The sequence below is a fragment of the Anopheles merus genome, chromosome 3R (assembly GCF_017562075.2).
Source record: "Anopheles merus strain MAF chromosome 3R, AmerM5.1, whole genome shotgun sequence".
NCBI lineage: Eukaryota > Metazoa > Arthropoda > Insecta > Diptera > Culicidae > Anopheles > Anopheles merus.
The window spans coordinates 605090-621563 of NC_054084.1; the positions used below are offsets into that span (position 1 = coordinate 605090).

The window sequence follows — 16474 nt, forward strand, 5'->3', positions numbered from 1 at the left end:
CCGCCTGAAAGTCGATGAACAGGTGGTGCGTAAGGATCTGGTGTTCTCGGCACTTCTGGAGGATTTGCTGTAGAGTGACAAATTGGTCGGTGGCGGATTAGCCTCAAACAAACCCAACTTGGCAGCTGCCGACAAAATTTGTAGCAAGGGGCGCAAGTCTCTGTAGACTGGGTAACATCAAAAGCCATATCCAAGTACCAAGGCTTTTTAGAACGTGTCCGTGAGATTACGAGATGCTACGTCCAATCCGGAAGACAATCTCTCGACGGCCAAAACAGGACTCTTCACTCGATTTCCACGATCATGCTCGCCTTTTTCGTTCGCGAAATTTGTACCAAATTCGTTTCGACCACGTGTCGCGGGCATTGCAAATTGCAACAAAAAAAAACCAACAACAACAATTTTGAATCTGTCGTGATATTCCCGGTTCTTCATTGAATTGTACTAGCGATCTATCCCGATTTCTGTCGATGCATATTCCGGTGCATGAGGGCGTATTTGTCCGCCAACACAATCGCACATCAGCGCGATCTTTTTAGCGGTCATCTTAAACCCTCAAAAACCCTCGTTCGAAACGTCAAAAATCCTCACAACACCTTTCAAAAAACCTCGCCAGAGTGCGCTGGCGAGCTCGCGAATAGCGGTTTTTGTTCTACGGGTAAACAATGCAGATGACAGTTTCCGCGAAGTAAACAAACGACTGCGCCAGTAGCTCGCACGGAAATCTGCTCGTTTTCCCTCTGCTTTCAAGTACCTAGTGCAACTGAATGTTTCACTTGTTGGAACAATCGTGACCAATCCAAACGATTAGATTTAGCTGTTTCCAGTACCCTAGCCACGATGAACATGCGCGTATCGGAGCTGACGGAAATTGCCCTCCAGATGATGGGCTACAAACTGTTCGATCGGAACGGCACACCTACAGACTCGCTCGAAGCGGTAATCGAAAAGCACCAGTACGCAAACGATCACCAAATGGCACTGGCCAAACCCGCCAATAAGCGCAAAAATCCCAACCCACCGACAAAAAGCGAGCAACAGTTTGCGAGCCAGTTCGAGCTGCCCGATTTCGACACCATACTCACGAACCCGGTCCGGTACGTGGACGGTCAGCTAGTGTCGTTCGAACAGCAGCAGCAGCAGCGTCTGGCCGTGTTGCGCATGCAGGACAATATTGCCAAGCCGAAGGTGAAATCGATCCGAGCATCGAATTTGAAACAGATTTCCAACAGCAAGCAGGGCCTGGAGACACGGCTGATGCGCACGTACAAAGCGATGAGCGAAGCGGATGAGACGGAGCTGCTGTCCCGAACGAAGTGTGAGTCTAATACTCCCCATCCCTATAGTAGCTAGTAGGATTGTAATGAACCTTTATCGTTCCGTTTCTTGCAGATGATTTGGATATTGGCGAACACATACAGCTCAAGCAGGGGCTGCTGTTGCGCGAGTTTAACGTACTGCTCCAGCTGCTCAAACGCGTGATGGACGACCTGTTCGACAACTACGCCCAGTTTGATTTTGCGTGGCTTATGATGCGCAAATTGGACGAAATGTTGTAAGTACCTATGTCCAAGCCCCTACCCACCCTTTTCGGATAAAATTTCACAAAAACAAACTCTAGCGCAGAGCGGCGGATTTTGCTTTCTTACATTCAAGACATTTTTATTGAGGTGTTGTGCAGTTTAAAATCCCCTTCCCTTCCCTTGGCTGGCCACGCTTTTCGCACAGAAAACCCACTACACAAAGCCACAGTTAAATAATCCACATCTTATTCACTAAAAACGTGCGTTTGTTTCGCTCTTTACATGTGTGGTTTCGTTGCTACACTAAATTCTTTTTTTTCTTCTCCTCCTCCGGGTTTGTGTTAGTTGTTATGGACACACACACACATGTTGGGGCTTTTTCTTTTCTTAATATTCCACTTTTATGCAAGCGTGTTTGAAAAAGATTTAATCCTAGCAGTTTTCTCACTTCCATTTTTTGTCTGGTTTTCTGATTATTTCCTATAGAAAGAGTGCCGAACGAACGTCTACGAGCGCTTAAAGGAGGAGCAACAACGTAAGCTAATTCGCTCCCGACCATCATCATCTCATTAATTCCACTAGCGTTTAATAAACAGTTACACACACACACACACGCCCTTGACGATAAGTTTTTTGTCCTTTTCTTCTCCTAGTTGGTAAGCGCGTTCCCCTCCTCCGAACGAATAAACCTTCTCGTCGTTTTAAAAACGACCCTAAATTATACCTGCCTTCCCTTGCGTCGCGTTCGGTTCTGTTTCATTTCGTACACGACGCCGGAGCACCCTCTAAACGGTATTACTTCCATTACTCCACACCGCTACCAGGCTCTTGGAGTGTACGCCCTTGGCGTAGGCATTCTCCAACCCCGGGTTCTGGCTTTATCACAAATTCCGGTAATACTTTGGTCGTCGTCTCATTTCCAAACAACAACAACAGCAACAGCTACGCTACTTGATCGTGTTGTAAATGTTGTCTTCCATCGGACTAGAAACGGCCGACGAGCAGCGGCTGCTTGTGTTGCTGTTGCAGCTGCTGCTACTACTGTTACTGGTGTTGATGGTGGTGGTGGTGGTGGTGTTGATATTGCTTGCCCCTGCCGGATTCAGACTGACCGAACCGGCCGCCGCTACACTATCGCACGGCGGCACATTGATGCGTATGCTGACGAACCGTTTTTCCGGCCGCGGTTGCACCTGCTGCTGCTGCTGCTGCTGCTGTTGGACAGTTTTCTTCGGCTTCGGTGGTGCTGGTGGTGTCGGTGAGGGACTGTTACCGCCATCGCTCGCACCCACGCCCGGATGTTCGGTACAAATCTCGGCGTAAATGCTTTCCGCCGGTACGGAGCAACTGTCCTGATCGGAGTCCCCTGCTTGCAGCACGATCGAATCCCGCACACTGCTGTACGGCAAATCGTCCAGTAGCGTCCTCTCGGCGACGGTTCCGCTGGCAGGTTCCCGTAGCGTGACAGCCTTCGGGGTGGTGGTGGTGCGGCGCTTCTCCTTCCCAGCCGCTTCCTGCGCCTCTTCATCACAAACGCTGTTGATGTAGCGAAGGTCCTCAAAGGAAAGCACCACCTCGTCGTGGTTGTTCGCGCTGCTTCGGAAGCGGCTCTTTAGGGCGCTCTTTTTCCCACCACCCGACAACATCATCAGGTGGTGGTCACCCTGATTGCTCGATTGCGATCGGTGCCCATTGCTGGCGAGATGGAGCAGCTGCTGAATGCTGGAGGACGATTTGCTGTACTGCTTCGTCTTGACGTGAAACTCGTTGTACAGCTTCTGCGTCATGAACGACTGCTGGTTGGTGCTGTGGCGCAGCGGGAAGAATATGGTGTCCCCAAGCTCCGAAGCCGTCAGCTCGCTGGTAGCGTCGTCGTCCTCATCCTCGTGTGCACCGCCGGACGCATGATGGGGCGGTACCAGATCCGGCTTGCACTTCTGCTCGATGTGCTGCAACGAAAGACACTTTTCCCGTGCGCCAACGCTCGCCACCGAAGATGACGGGTCTTGGCTCACGATCGTACCATCGTCAAACGCGCTGCTGATCCGATCGGTGCTGGCAGCGCGTGACGATAGCGAAAGCATGCCGAGCGTACCGAACCGTTCCTGGATCAGCTTCGACATGTCCCGGTACCGATCGAGACTCGTGCGCTTATCCCACTCATCGTCCGCCGACACGGATTCGTTCGCACTCGATCGGCTGCCGAAGCCACGGAACCATCTGCTCGAGGACGATGTTGCGGTCGCTGCGGTCGTGCTCTTCGCCGGCTTGCCGCTCGGCGAGGCAAACACCTTCATCTTCTCGCTCCGGTAGCTCGGCATCGGCAGTGAGTGTGGCTCGTGGGTGCTTCCGCCCCCTTCCGACCGTCCGCCGAGCGTTCGATCGTCCACCACCAGACTGTGGTGTTGGTGGGCAGCGGTGTTGTTGGTGGTTTGGTGCAGCGAATGGTGCTGGTGGTGCAGATGGTGGTGCTCTCGCCTGTCGTCCATTCCGCCGGCCCCACATTCCAGACTTTCCAGGTCATTTTTACTTAAAAATATGATGGAATCTTCCTTCTCGTGGCCGGACCCGTTGCGATCACTGCCACCACCGGACCCACCACCGCCAAACAGCCGGCCAAACCTTCGCAGCACATCGGACCCTCCGCTCTTTGATTCGTGCTGCTTGCCACCACCGCTGTTGCTCGACGATCCAAGCGAACTTGGACCGGTCGTCGTCGTCGTCGTCGTCGTCGTTGTGTTAGAAGTCATGGTAAGGGATTGCTGCTGCTGCTGCTGCTGCCCGACCGAAAGGGCCGTCATTTGCTGCAGCTCGATCGCGTTCGTTTCGTGGTCGACTATGCGCAGAAAGTTGTCGCAGTTAAACTGGCAGAACTTGAGCACCGTCTGCACGTTCGCGTTCAGGAACATGTGCTGCTCGTTCTCGAAGCCCATCGTACACTTGGCGAACTTCATCTGCGGCGTCAGGTGCAGCTTGGCCAGCGTCAGCGTCGTCGTGAGCTGCTGCTCGTCCAGTGGGCACGCAATTAGGAAGTTCTCCTCGCTGATCTTCGCGATCGTCACGTACTCTGTGTTTTGAGAAAGAGCGACCATTAAAAATAGGGCGTCCAGAACCGGAGCACGCTGCTGCACACTTACCAGGCACGGTGGAGGAGTGTGTCCCTGTTTGCGGCGAGATGAGCTTCAGGTTGAGCGGCAGGCACGGATCCGACTGCATGATGAACCCGATCCGATGCACACAGTCCCGGCTCAGCTGTTTCGGTTTGCGATGGGGCGACGACTGTGCGTGTTGCTGCTGCTGGCTGGATTGATTCCCAGCGTTCGTGCCGGCGCTACTGCTGCTCGTGTTGTTCCCGTTCAGGCTGTGCAGTGGATGGTGATTGCCAAAGTTGCCGTGCTTCTGCAGTACCGGCGCACTGTGCTGTTCGATCTCGTAGAACTTGCCTTTGGCGGACAGCGACACGTAGAAGATCTGGAGATGGGTTTGAGGAAGCGAATTGGTCAAAGTGAACATGCCAAATTCGAGCGAACCGCACAATAACTTACCTGCCGATTGTCATCCAGCAGCTGCGCATACTTGCCCCGTTCCTTCTCGCGCCCCCCGACGTTACCGTTCCCAGCGCCCGACCCATCCTTGTGACTAGAGGGCGATGTGGCCGATTTGTGATCGCCGTCCTGGAAAACGGCCAGCAGCCGGTACACCTGCCCTGCCTTGGCCGTCGCCTTCACGTAGTGCGTTTTGTGGCTAAAGTTGTCTGTGTTTGAGCGTTGAGGAAAAACAACGTTAAGGCACACATCTTGAGGCGGGATTGTTTGCAATTGTCACTTACCGTGCGACTCGGTGTAGGCGGAAAGGCTGTCCAGCGACAGGAACTTGTACACCTGATCCCGCACCAGCTGCACGATCGTCGTGTAGACGGTGGCCGTCGGTGCGCCCTTGTCGTTGATGAACGAGAAGTACCCTGGATGGGAAAGAAACACAACACACAAAGAAACCGTAAAGTACGACTGTCAATGGAGCTATGGAAAAAAGGGGGCTACTACCAGTACTACCCCAAAGTTCCCACATGCCGGACTAGCTTGATTATAGCTTTTCTATTTCCCTTTTTGTTTGCCACCACTGGTCACAGTTCCCAAGCTCCGACATTTGCATATCAGCGTGCATACGCTGGGTGAGGGGAGAAGCGAGAAGGGACCGTCATCCACCCGTGGAGGTCATTAAAATGTGACAGATAATGACAAAGAATGCATACGAAGGTCCCTGCTCTTGCCCCTTTTTTTGTGATGATGCACCGAGGCAATTGTTTTCTCGATTGAATTATTGTTCGGCGGTAGAATGTGGATGTGGACCAACCGACAAACCCCGTTGCATAACTCGATCGTGGGATCACGGGGAAGATCATGGGATAGCGCGTAAATGGCGGGTGTGTGCGATACAGGTTTTTCTGGCCTGCTACTGGCTAGCTGGCTGGCTGGCATTTGTGGACCAACCAGAAGCACCTAAACCCTATTAACATGCAAACAAATGGTCTCTGTCAGAGGCAGCGCACGCTGATGAGCGTTTCTGGTAGCCGATCAAGATCATTCCCCTTGAGTGTGTGTAGGAGGTGGGATGTCCTCTCGTCAGACAGAAGCAGTAATTAGGTTAATGGTTGTCCGATTTGGACGGTGGATCGCTGCTAGCAGTAGCAGCAAACGAGTTCGATTTGTCGACTGCTTGGTGCTGCTGCCGCCCTAAAGAGGCCTATCCTGAGAGACCCTGAGATAGCTCCTCTTGTTTTCAGTAATGGTAATGTAAGCTTATTAAGCTCCGCAAGAAGCGCCTGTCAGCTTGTGGGTGGACGAACTTCTAATCCAACTATATCTCAGGGTGGGTTTCATTAAGATAGGCACGCTTTTTTAAATTGACTTTGATTGAAGTTCTACAAAAAAGTTCGTCTTCATACAAACACAAAACAAAAAAACAACGCAAACCGTTGCTGCAAGTAAGCCGGTGGGAAACTGCATTGCATATTCCAAAACGGTCGGCGTTGGGGTTCCCATCACAACAAAGTCTCTTTTGCGGCAAGGGGATGTGACGGTCCGGTCTCTCGTGGGAATGCCTGTTGCATCGATTAAACTGCAGCTCTGTTTTTAATGATGTGTGGAAATTATAACCTTCTTGCTAACTACAAATAGAAGAAAGTGTCGTAATTTTTCTTTCTATCATCAATCTGAGGGAAAATACGGAGATTTGTTGAGCAGAAATTAATAGCTTACTGGAACATGTGGAAAAGTACTGTGTTTAAAGGTAAGTAGTACTTTCGTTGTCAACTCGAGAATGGTTATATGAGATGAGTGTTTTAACGCCATTTTTATTAGCTCTTGATCAACCGGCATCTTCAGTGTATTCTTTAGAGCAGTTGGTAAGAGCAAGACTGAACGAAGCAGTTGTCATGATTTCAAATCTCGCGATGTAACAGAATTATGCTATCATTCAATGCAGATCTATTAGAGGCATATTCTATTGCAATGCCAAAATATATATCACCGTATGTTCTGTCTATGTAATCAAACATAATTCATAAAAAATTAAAATTGTCCCAGGAAATTAAAAAAAAGTGCTTCATTCTTGCTTAACTCAAACACTTCGTTTGGAGCTATGTGAAACCAAACACCGATTGTGATCTCATTCGCTCTTCTTCTTTACTGCTGCTGCTGCTACTCTTCTCCGTTTCCCTCATATGTCGCCCAAAACTAATGGAGTATCGTGTGTCATTAAACGGGATCGATTGATCACGATAATCGCGTTACACAAGGCGCACACACACACCACATGCCCTTGAATATGAAACTGCATTTTCTGCTGTGCATTGTGTGCAGTGCAATGGTGTGAGCTAAGGAACCGAAACCGATCAAACACAAGCACCTTCTCCCCCCCTGTCCCGAGGTTCAAGTTCATATCCGCTGTTTGTTGTTAAAATGCGGGTTTGTACGTTGCTCAATGAGACGACGCATCGGTCGGTGGTGTGCATTGTTTGCTGTTAGTAGCTGCGATGACGCATTCCTCCCTAATTTTATACCTTTACCAGGGGCCGAGCAGCCTTTGGATTGTAAGCGGAGCAGAAAGGCGGCCTTTGAATTCCAATTAAAATTCTAAAAAAAGATAATCACCTCGATGGTTCTTGGGAGGGTGTTGAGACACACAATACGCTTTAACGACCCGGGAAGAGTTGGGTATAAAAAAAAAGAATCCTCAACGAGATGCAAGATCGCAAACGTTTGACAACGATCCACACACAAAGCTTCCCTACTCCCCCTGACAGCAACACATGCAGATTACTGCAGCCGATGCAGCACGCTGCTGTTGCTAGGCAACCGGTGCCGCCATGTTTGATTAATGATGACACGGCCTCAGCCCCAGCCACAGATTCTATTCTGATACAGTTCGTCCAACCACCAACCTCCCTTGTCTTCCCCACCCGAGCCCACCTTGTTGCGTTTGCTGATCTGTATTTTCTGCACTTTTTGGAGCGCCGCTTGCTGCTTGGCACAGCAGGTGGATCTAGCCTAGCAACGCAACGTATCGGAGGCGATGCGCGAGGCGATAATGCGCAATGCTAACGATAGAGTGTTTGACGTTGCACTTTTGCCCACCATCCTGCCGCGGCGTCAAACGGCACCGAGCTAACAATAAGGCGCAAAGACAGGAAAGGAAAGCGAAGCCGCCACACAAGCCAGAGCGCGCAAAGGCAATCTAAGTGATGGTGCACAACGCAACGGTATCACACACGCAGCAGAAAAAGAAGCAGCGTGGTATGCAATTTTCCCTCTTCCATTCGTGCTGCCCCCCCCCCCCCCTCTCTTTTTCTCATCTGCTCTCCCTCTGTTTGCATTCAATTAAAAATGCATCGTCACACGGTAGGAGGGATTGTGTGGGAGGGTGCATGTTTGGTGGTTCGCTTTTTTACCTCTCCCAATATTATTTGCCTACGCATGCTGTTTTAGAACACATTCTTTACACGTGATCTTCTCTGTGGCATTGCTGGTAGGAGGGGAAGGGGGGCGGGGTGAGTTTGCTGTTGCGCTTGGAAGAGATGAATCAGCAAGCCCAACCCCCTCTCGTTGAAAAGAAAACCCACGGCCAAAGGAAAGCCATGCACACAGATTGATTGGTACGGGGCGATAGTGTTGGGAGAGTGTTGTGCGCATATTAGCATGATTGGTATCTATCGTTCGAGTTTGCGTTCCATTGCACCATCCCACCAGCCCCTCCTCTTCCTTCGATTGTGCATCGCCGAGAGAGAAAGAGAGAGGAAGGCGGAGGCAATTGTTTGCCACCCTCAACGGGCGGTCGGTGAAATAATGTAATTTTCATTGCCAATCTTGCAGAAGAAAAGGCAAAGCCAGCAACAAACACCCACATGCCTGGAGCCCTCTCACCGTTTCTGCTGCCCCTTTCCTTCTCTTCCTCCGCTTTCAAGCGGAATTATGCAAATGCTATCGACGCCGGCGTGTGGTGCGCTCCGGCCGGGCGGACGGGAACTGTAGCGCGAAGCGTAGAAAATTATTGCGCGAACGAAACCATTTGCCAGGTTACGCGTCGGAAGCTCGCGCGTGGAGCTTTTTTAGGGTGTCTGTGTGGGTGGGTATTGGGAGGGGACGTTTTGGGGTTTGTGTGTATCCCGACCGGTGCGTTCGCGTGCAAAAAAAAGGTGCGAAGAATGGCAGCATGATAGATCGCTTGCGTTAATCAGCTGGGAGCGTTTGAGGAGAGAGAAGAGTGGTTGTTTTCACTTTGAATGAGAAAACGAGAGGAATAGAGCGTCTTTTCGTAATTCAAATTGCAATACTTTAGTAAAGACACAAAATTTCCAAAAAAACGGACCCAAATACACAGACTTTGCGGCCCTTTTGAAGCGGATCGTCTTTGTCGTCCGATCGTGCAACAAATTATCATACGAGCAGTTAAAACTATTTAGCGTGACCAACGACTTATGGAGGAAATTCCTTTTTTGTGGTTGTTGAAACACTTAAACTCAATTAAGTTGATTGAAGCGGACAGCGGCGCCAACTTTCTCCCGAACAGCACATCACATTAACATTTAAGGTTAAGAGCACATCACAGTGCGCATTAAAGCTCAATCCGCGCTCGCCTGTAATTGACACCCAAAACTCCCGAAAGACATTCTTAACGCTGCGTAGTGACTTACCGGGAAAATCGTGCGGTATCTTGTAGCCCTTTTTCCGGCTGGTGCCCGCCTTCGTGTTGAAGACGTGGTAACTTCGATAGCCGCGCATGTACCGGTACAGCAGAAACAGATCGCCGCCGATCGGGCCGCCCTGTCCTGCCTTTCCCTTCTTGCCCTTGCCCTTCGAGCCGCTGGTCGGCCGCTCCGCCGTGCTGCTCGATTCGGCCGAACTGGACGACGTCATCGTCTGGTCGCCCTGATGGCCACTGCCCGCTGCCGGCGAGACGGACGACGACGATGAGGAGGAGGTGTACGACAGCCGGATGACGCGCGGCAGCGAGAAGCGCTCGAGAAACTGTTCCGCAAACAGTGGCTCCGTGGTGGACTCGCTCGAGCTCAGCTTGGAGCCTTTGCTTTCGCCCGTCGAACAGTCGCCTCCTCCTCCGCCTCCACCACCACCCCCAGAGGACAGTGAGTTCAGCTTGTAGCGGGCGCGCTGCCGGAGCAGGGCCGCATTTTCCAGCTCGTTGCGCCGTGCCATTCGCGCGTTTTCAAACTCCGCCACCGAGAACATGTTGGCGCTAGTGTCGTGCGAGTTGAAGCGTCGCAGCTTCGGTTTGTTGCCTTCGCGGCCACTCCCCGGGGCTAGGATCTGCAGCGGTAGGTTCGTTTGCGAGTTGAAGGTGGATCCGGCGCCGAGCGAATTTCCACCCGCGGGAGCGCCACCAGTACCGGCACCAACACCCGCACCACCACCACCACCACCACCGACCGCTAGGTTCATGTTGTGTCCGATCTTGGCCAGCAGGAACATGGGGTTTTGCTTCAGCAGCTTGCTGGCCGCTTTCGACTGCTTGCTGGTGATGGCACCGCCGGCCGCCAGCTGCTGGAGTTGTTGCTGCTGCAGCTGGGCCTGGTGCTGCTGGAGTTGCTTCTGCTGGGCGGCGGTCGGTTTGGGCATGTGCGGGCTCGACTCGATCAGCCAGTTCGCCAGGTGGCGCTGCCGCTCGTACTCGATGCTGGCGCGCTGCTGCATGTCGGTCATCTTGAGTGCGTCGGTCATGATCAGTACTGCATGGGGAGAGAGGGCACGAGTAGAAGAGAATGGAAAATCGTTAATACACTCACGTTTACACCATTTGCCACGCCGTCACGGGTGGAAAAACATTAATAAGTTCTGTCTCCTTTATCTATTTCCTGCACTTTCTTCGACCCCCGGGCGGGGCACTATGGCGCATTCGGTGGACAAGAGTTCAATGGAGAACTAAATTCAATGGACCAGAGTTTAAGGAGTTCCTCCTAAGGAGGAGCGAACGGGTTTCAGGTTAAAAAGATGCTTTGAGTTGTTGTAAGTGAGTTACATAAAATGTTTAAAATATTTCCTTTGCTTTTTGCTAACTAACCTACTAAAATATAAAACATTGCTCTCGAATATATACAACTTGAATAGCAAACAGGAACAGTTTCTGTCTTGCTGTTCCTTGCATTGGTGCCCTCTCAACTTTCACAAATGACTCTATTCCAAACACCCAAACAAAAGAAAGTAAAACGAAACCAAACTCGTGCACTCTCCGCCACTAGAGCAACCAGCGAGCTGTGCATTAGTTGGTCCGACCTGTTTTCCAGCAAGGACCAAATGTGCCCTCTGGCCATCGGCCTGGTGGTGTGTAATAAATTGTTTGAAATTTATTAAAATATATTCACGCCACACCCTATACAATTGCTTGGTTTGGTTCCGCATGGAACGATCACGCCGGAGTGTGATTTTGATTCTAAGATTTGCGCAAATTCGCTCAACGCCCCCCTACTCTCCCCAGAGAAAGTGATCGAAATGGTGAGATACTGCACCAAAGAACTGTGGAACTGGCTGTGTTTGCATCAGTGTCATATTTCGCCTTCGGTGGGCCAAACCCACGCAACGACAGAACACGCCTTGCGCAAAAAAGCGCAACCGTGAAGTGAATCTGAAACCAAAACGGACCCCAGAGGGCCCTATTTTTAGATGCACTCTCTACCTCTCCTCTTGCTGGAGATGCTGCATTGCTCCCCCGAGGATGGAAGTAAAACTAGAAAATAATTCAATCCCCAATTAGGCGCTGTCGGCGGTTATGCGATGGAATTGAGCCGTCACGTTTTATGTTTGCCATTTTCACCGGTCTGGTTGGGCATTGAAGAGTGTGTGTGTGTGTATGGGAGGCTGCCACAGAAGGGGCGAAATTCACTTATCGTTGGAACGATATTTTTGTGCTCAGCAAAGCCGGGAGTTCTAGGGTTGCTTGAGTTTTTTTTTATCTTTTTTGTAGTCATATCTTAGATACAGAGTCACAGAGTACGGACAATTGGAGCTTGTGGAGTTTATCATGTAAGCCTAAACACTTGCATTTATCAACTACATCAAAGTACATGAACTATTTATTGTTTCCTCACACTTTGTATCACCGGTTGCGACGGCCTTGAAGAAGGACGCATGCTGCTTCTTTTGCTTTGATTCAAGATTCACCAACAGTAACACGGGCATGGTCGCTTAAGCGGGCGCTGGGCTGGGCGCCTTGGACACAACACCACACACTGTACACACCACGAACTCACCAGCGCAACTGACTGACCGTAGACCCTTCCCGAACCGATGCCTGGCGATGAAGCCCAAAACGGTCCGGAAAGCTTCTTGTTTTGCTTTCGTTTGCAAATTTATTCACGCGCGCACGGACCGTCGATCGAGCGCATCGTTTTTCCTCCCTGCCGTGCCCCATCACTGCGCCGTGTACGTGTGTGAGTGTGCAGGCTCGCGGAGGCGTCGGACGGAAAGGGTGGCCCCGATTTTTTAGTGGGTTGTGTTTAGTCGGATTTAGGTGGTTAATTTTTAGCAATCAGCTAATAATTTGAGTTACCTTCCCCCCCCCTGCCCCCGCCCCCTCTTTTCTTTTCCAAAGCCTCGATCGACCTTCAAAGGGAAAGGCTGCTGAGTGGAAATTGATATGGTGCTTTTTGCTCGAGGAAAGATCGATGCTTTGGAAAGCATTGTGCATTAAGGTTCGGCAGCCATGCTTGTTAATTCGTTGTTTGGCGGGCAAAATGGGAAGTTGGTGTGAAACATTTTGGGCCGATTTATTCCAAATGAGTTAACTTTAAAAGGATTTTCAAATGATTATAGGCTTGATTAGTGTGCAGGGGGTGTTAAATTATCTCACTGTTATGCAAGACAGAGAGAAGAATCACAATCTTTAGTTATAAAAAATATCAATTTTTATTTATTTTCCAACCCCTATTGGCATTGGGCGTCTTCACATCCCCATTTGGCAAAGATTTCATTTCGCGTGTTTTTTTGTTATCTCAGCCTGAAGCGTAAAATGAGAAAAATCGTTTCATCAAAACGCACCCTTGATAAAATAAAGAGCTGAAAAACGCGCTACCTCATCTTTGCCGCAAACGGATCGCTCTGATGAATCATCCATTTCGTTGCAGTTGCATAGTTGCACCCACCGTGCGCCTACAAAAAAGCGCATCAGTTTCAATTTCGACGTTTTCTTTTTGGGTTGCGAGGGTTTTGCTTGAATCAACAAACAACAAAAAAAGCGACAACCATTGGGGCAGCCGGCTCGTTTTGCAAGTGGCTGGCGCCCCCGGTCCGAATGACGCTGCTGCTGCATCAAATGACGATTCAGTTCTCTGGTTAAGTGTTTTCATGCCCTCCCTATCCCCCCCCCCCCCCCCTCCCCTCTCATCATAGGGCCGCACCCAATACCGTAGTAGGGAAAAAGTGCATTAATTGCATTTTTTGTTTCCGATTCCGATGGATCAGTTTTGTGTCTGTGTTGTGTTGTGCGAGGTGCCGCAGTCCACTAATCGTGTCGAATTACGAACCCCTCTGGAAGGAGGGGTTGTTTAGCGATGGCACAAGACGGTAAGCAGTAGACCACCCAAAAATCAACGCCACCCGGACAGGCGCAAGCTGTGTGGAAATATTATTTACACCAACCATTTATCACAATATTCCACCAATTGTCGCTGATCGTTGCTATGGAATGAAGGTGTTAGGAAAAAATATCTTTCACTCGCCACTCCTTGCTCCCTCTACTTCCACCCACAATGGAATGGCAATTTTACACCAAATCTCTCAAAAAAGACACAAACCCGTACAGGTGGGAAAAGGCGACGGCATCATGCCCGCATATGGATCATTTCTTTTAAACTTTTGCGTTTGTTTTCTTTCCATTTCGCGCACAGCGCACGTGAACGGCGGGTCGGGCGCGTGATCGTGTTCGAATTCCGCACATCGATGCATAATGCATGCCCCACAGGCAGCCAAACTTGGCGTGGTGGAGCTGGTGGTGGGGAGCTTTCAATTTTAAGCGCTCCGGACCAGTCCCAGAGTCGCCCGATTGCGAATTGAAAACACAACCACCGCCATCGATCGGCACACACGCACGCAGCAGAAAGCCGGTCGAGTGGACTAATAAACGCCGGTAGCGATGCGATGATGATTTATGTTCATTTTTTTCGGGCGAAGGTGAATTGCAAATGCAATCACGTACGGTCGCACACACACAGACACACATACATGGGGAGTGCTGTGCGATGATGCCGTTAGATTTCACCAGACTGAGTGGCAAAGGTTGGGCAAGGAAACGAGTGTGTTAAGTAATACGATAAGGAGAGAAGTAGTTTGGTGTTTTTTAGTCAGAGAAGATTTGCAAAAAGGTCGTTTTATGAAGTCGCCTGATAGTATGCAAACTGCAGCACAGAAACAAACAAAAAAGCGTTTTAATGGTGAAGGTGCTTTTTAAATTCGTCTTGTTGGACCACCTTTGCGTGTGAAAACTGTTTAACACTTGCCCCAATAAGCAGCAATGCGCTTTTTCTCATTAAAGCCACTTTAAAATCACTTACGACACTTGCACGCTGCACGCTGTTTTAAAGTAATCCTGATCCCTCTAACACTTCAGGACTGTTGAAGGATCTCGATTACCGGCGCACTAAGCCCTCACTAAAGCCGATCGGTGTGATGTACGATTCACCTCGCTGATTAATGAGCACACGCATCTAATACACGCACGCAAACAGCAGCGAGCAGTTGCATTTGCAATGCATTTTCGTTTCCTTCATTCCACCAACCTGCATTCTGCATTCACCGACGACCACTCTAATGAATGGCCAATTAGAGAAAAGCACTGAAAGGGTAAGCTTTCTGTCGCACTGGAGTGTTTGAGAGGGGGCAATGGAGATCGCAATAAACGACCCCACAACCCAACGCCCTCGAGAGGCGAACGTCATTACATGGCGCACCGATTGCAATTCATCACGGTGTGAAATGTGAGATGAAGCAGCAGGACAAAGCAGCGCGCAGACCACAAAACATCCCTCTCCTCCCTTGAAGACCACACCAGATACGGGCTGATGATGGAAAAGAAAATGATGAACCATTTGCCACTAATGAGCCGCGTTCATTCTATCTTTCTTCGACTGGGGCATGTGTGTGTTGCCGTGATGAATCACGCAAGGAGTCTGCCTCGATGCATTGGTTGCATTTTCTATCGGATGCGTATTAATCATTGGATTCATGCTCATAGTTTACGACGATAAGCAGGCCAGCGAGCAAGAGTGAAAACGGCATCCCACGAACCGGATGGGCGCGCACGATCACTTTGCTTTTTTATATCGCAAACGCAATAAAAGCTGCACTCGGCGAAAAAGATTAAGCGTTCGTCGTGATGCTGCTGTCCCTGCTGCTGCTGCTGCTGCTGCTGCTTTGCGTTGTACAAATTGTGATAAGCACGAGTCGAGCACCGATATATGTGGAATCGATTTTTACTCTGACCGATGTAATTAAAGTCGGTATCATAAGGTCTCGTTAGCCTTTATCTGGAGCTTGTCTATTTTTCACATTCGAACAGCAGTAACACACACGGAAAGGTGAAAATGGCCTCTCACGCAACGGATGGTCCCTTTAAACGTCTTATTGATTTCGACGCCCCTTAATGCTGGCCCCTTGAGTGGGTGATAAATTCGTGCGGATTTCATGCTGAATAAATCATTGCACGATCAATGCCGCGTGTGCGCACACCACTCTACTACTTTCAAATGCCGATATATCTGCACGCACGTTTGCAATTGAATCACACGTTAACGCACACAGCAACTTTCCATTTCGATTTCGCAGAAAAGGCATAAACAGAGGCCTAGAGTGAAGAGTATGTAATTTGCATAAAAACAGATAATCGCTGCACCGTTTGCATACATGCAGGGGTTTATCTTACGTGTAGTCCGAAAATTGACATCATATATGCACGCGACAGGAGGGATTACAATTGAAAAACGTGCAGGAATTGGCAGAGCTGGCAGCCAGCCATCGAGTAACGAGTGAGTAAAGGATCGTTGATGAATACGACATAACAATATCGATGCGTTAAGCTGGTAAGAGTTTTGCATGTAACGTCAAGATCACGTCGCTGTTGGGCGGTGACTTTCTCGCCATAACAGAAGTGTACCGTTGGAATTTACTTTTGTTTTTTTTTTTGTGCGATATTGATTTTATAATGCCTTTGCTTTGTCCCTAATGGATTTAATGACCGTTTTGCACCATCTAACGCGGGAAAATAAAAATCCACAACACCATTATCATTATTTAAGCTCATGTCCATCGTTTCATTCTACCCTCTGTCAAACCTGACAATGCTCCATTAGAGTGCCCCCTTGGCCCCCGTCTGGTTGAGAATGTTTTTTTTTTTTTGTAGCAATTTATGAAGTACAAACTCACGCAAACTCTCTTGTGCCGAAGGGGTGG

At 49.7% G+C, this 16474-nt stretch overlaps 2 protein-coding genes across 2 annotated transcripts; one reads left to right on the forward strand and one right to left on the reverse strand.

Moving 5' to 3' along the window:
* The first annotated feature begins 672 nt into the window (after positions 1-672).
* On the forward strand, positions 673-2151 carry LOC121596049. The gene is made up of 3 exons (XM_041920640.1): positions 673-1318; positions 1393-1555; positions 2010-2151. Exons 1-3 carry the CDS (start codon positions 841-843, stop codon positions 2041-2043), a joined length of 675 nt encoding a protein of 224 aa, XP_041776574.1. The 5' UTR covers positions 673-840; the 3' UTR covers positions 2044-2151.
* Positions 1877-12282, reverse strand: LOC121596048. The gene is made up of 6 exons (XM_041920639.1): positions 12121-12282; positions 9715-10764; positions 5353-5484; positions 5069-5277; positions 4661-4994; positions 1877-4590 (listed from the first exon to the last, which is right to left on the reverse strand). Exons 1-6 carry the CDS (start codon positions 12209-12211, stop codon positions 2471-2473), a joined length of 3936 nt encoding a protein of 1311 aa, XP_041776573.1. The 5' UTR covers positions 12212-12282; the 3' UTR covers positions 1877-2470.
* Between the last annotated feature and the right edge of the window lie 4192 nt (positions 12283-16474).

Coding starts and splice junctions, on each gene's coding strand:
- LOC121596049 (XM_041920640.1), top strand. CDS start 841: ATGAACATGCGCGTATCGGAGCTGACGGAAATTGCCCTCCAGATGATG. Junction 1,319..1,392: donor GCTGCTGTCCCGAACGAAGT/GTGAGTCTAATA, acceptor CGTTTCTTGCAG/ATGATTTGGATATTGGCGAA. Junction 1,556..2,009: donor CGCAAATTGGACGAAATGTT/GTAAGTACCTAT, acceptor TATTTCCTATAG/AAAGAGTGCCGAACGAACGT.
- LOC121596048 (XM_041920639.1), bottom strand. CDS start 12,211: ATGCCCGTGTTACTGTTGGTGAATCTTGAATCAAAGCAAAAGAAGCAG. Junction 4,995..5,068: donor TGCTGGATGACAATCGGCAG/GTAAGTTATTGT, acceptor ACCCATCTCCAG/ATCTTCTACGTGTCGCTGTC. Junction 4,591..4,660: donor ACACTCCTCCACCGTGCCTG/GTAAGTGTGCAG, acceptor CTCAAAACACAG/AGTACGTGACGATCGCGAAG.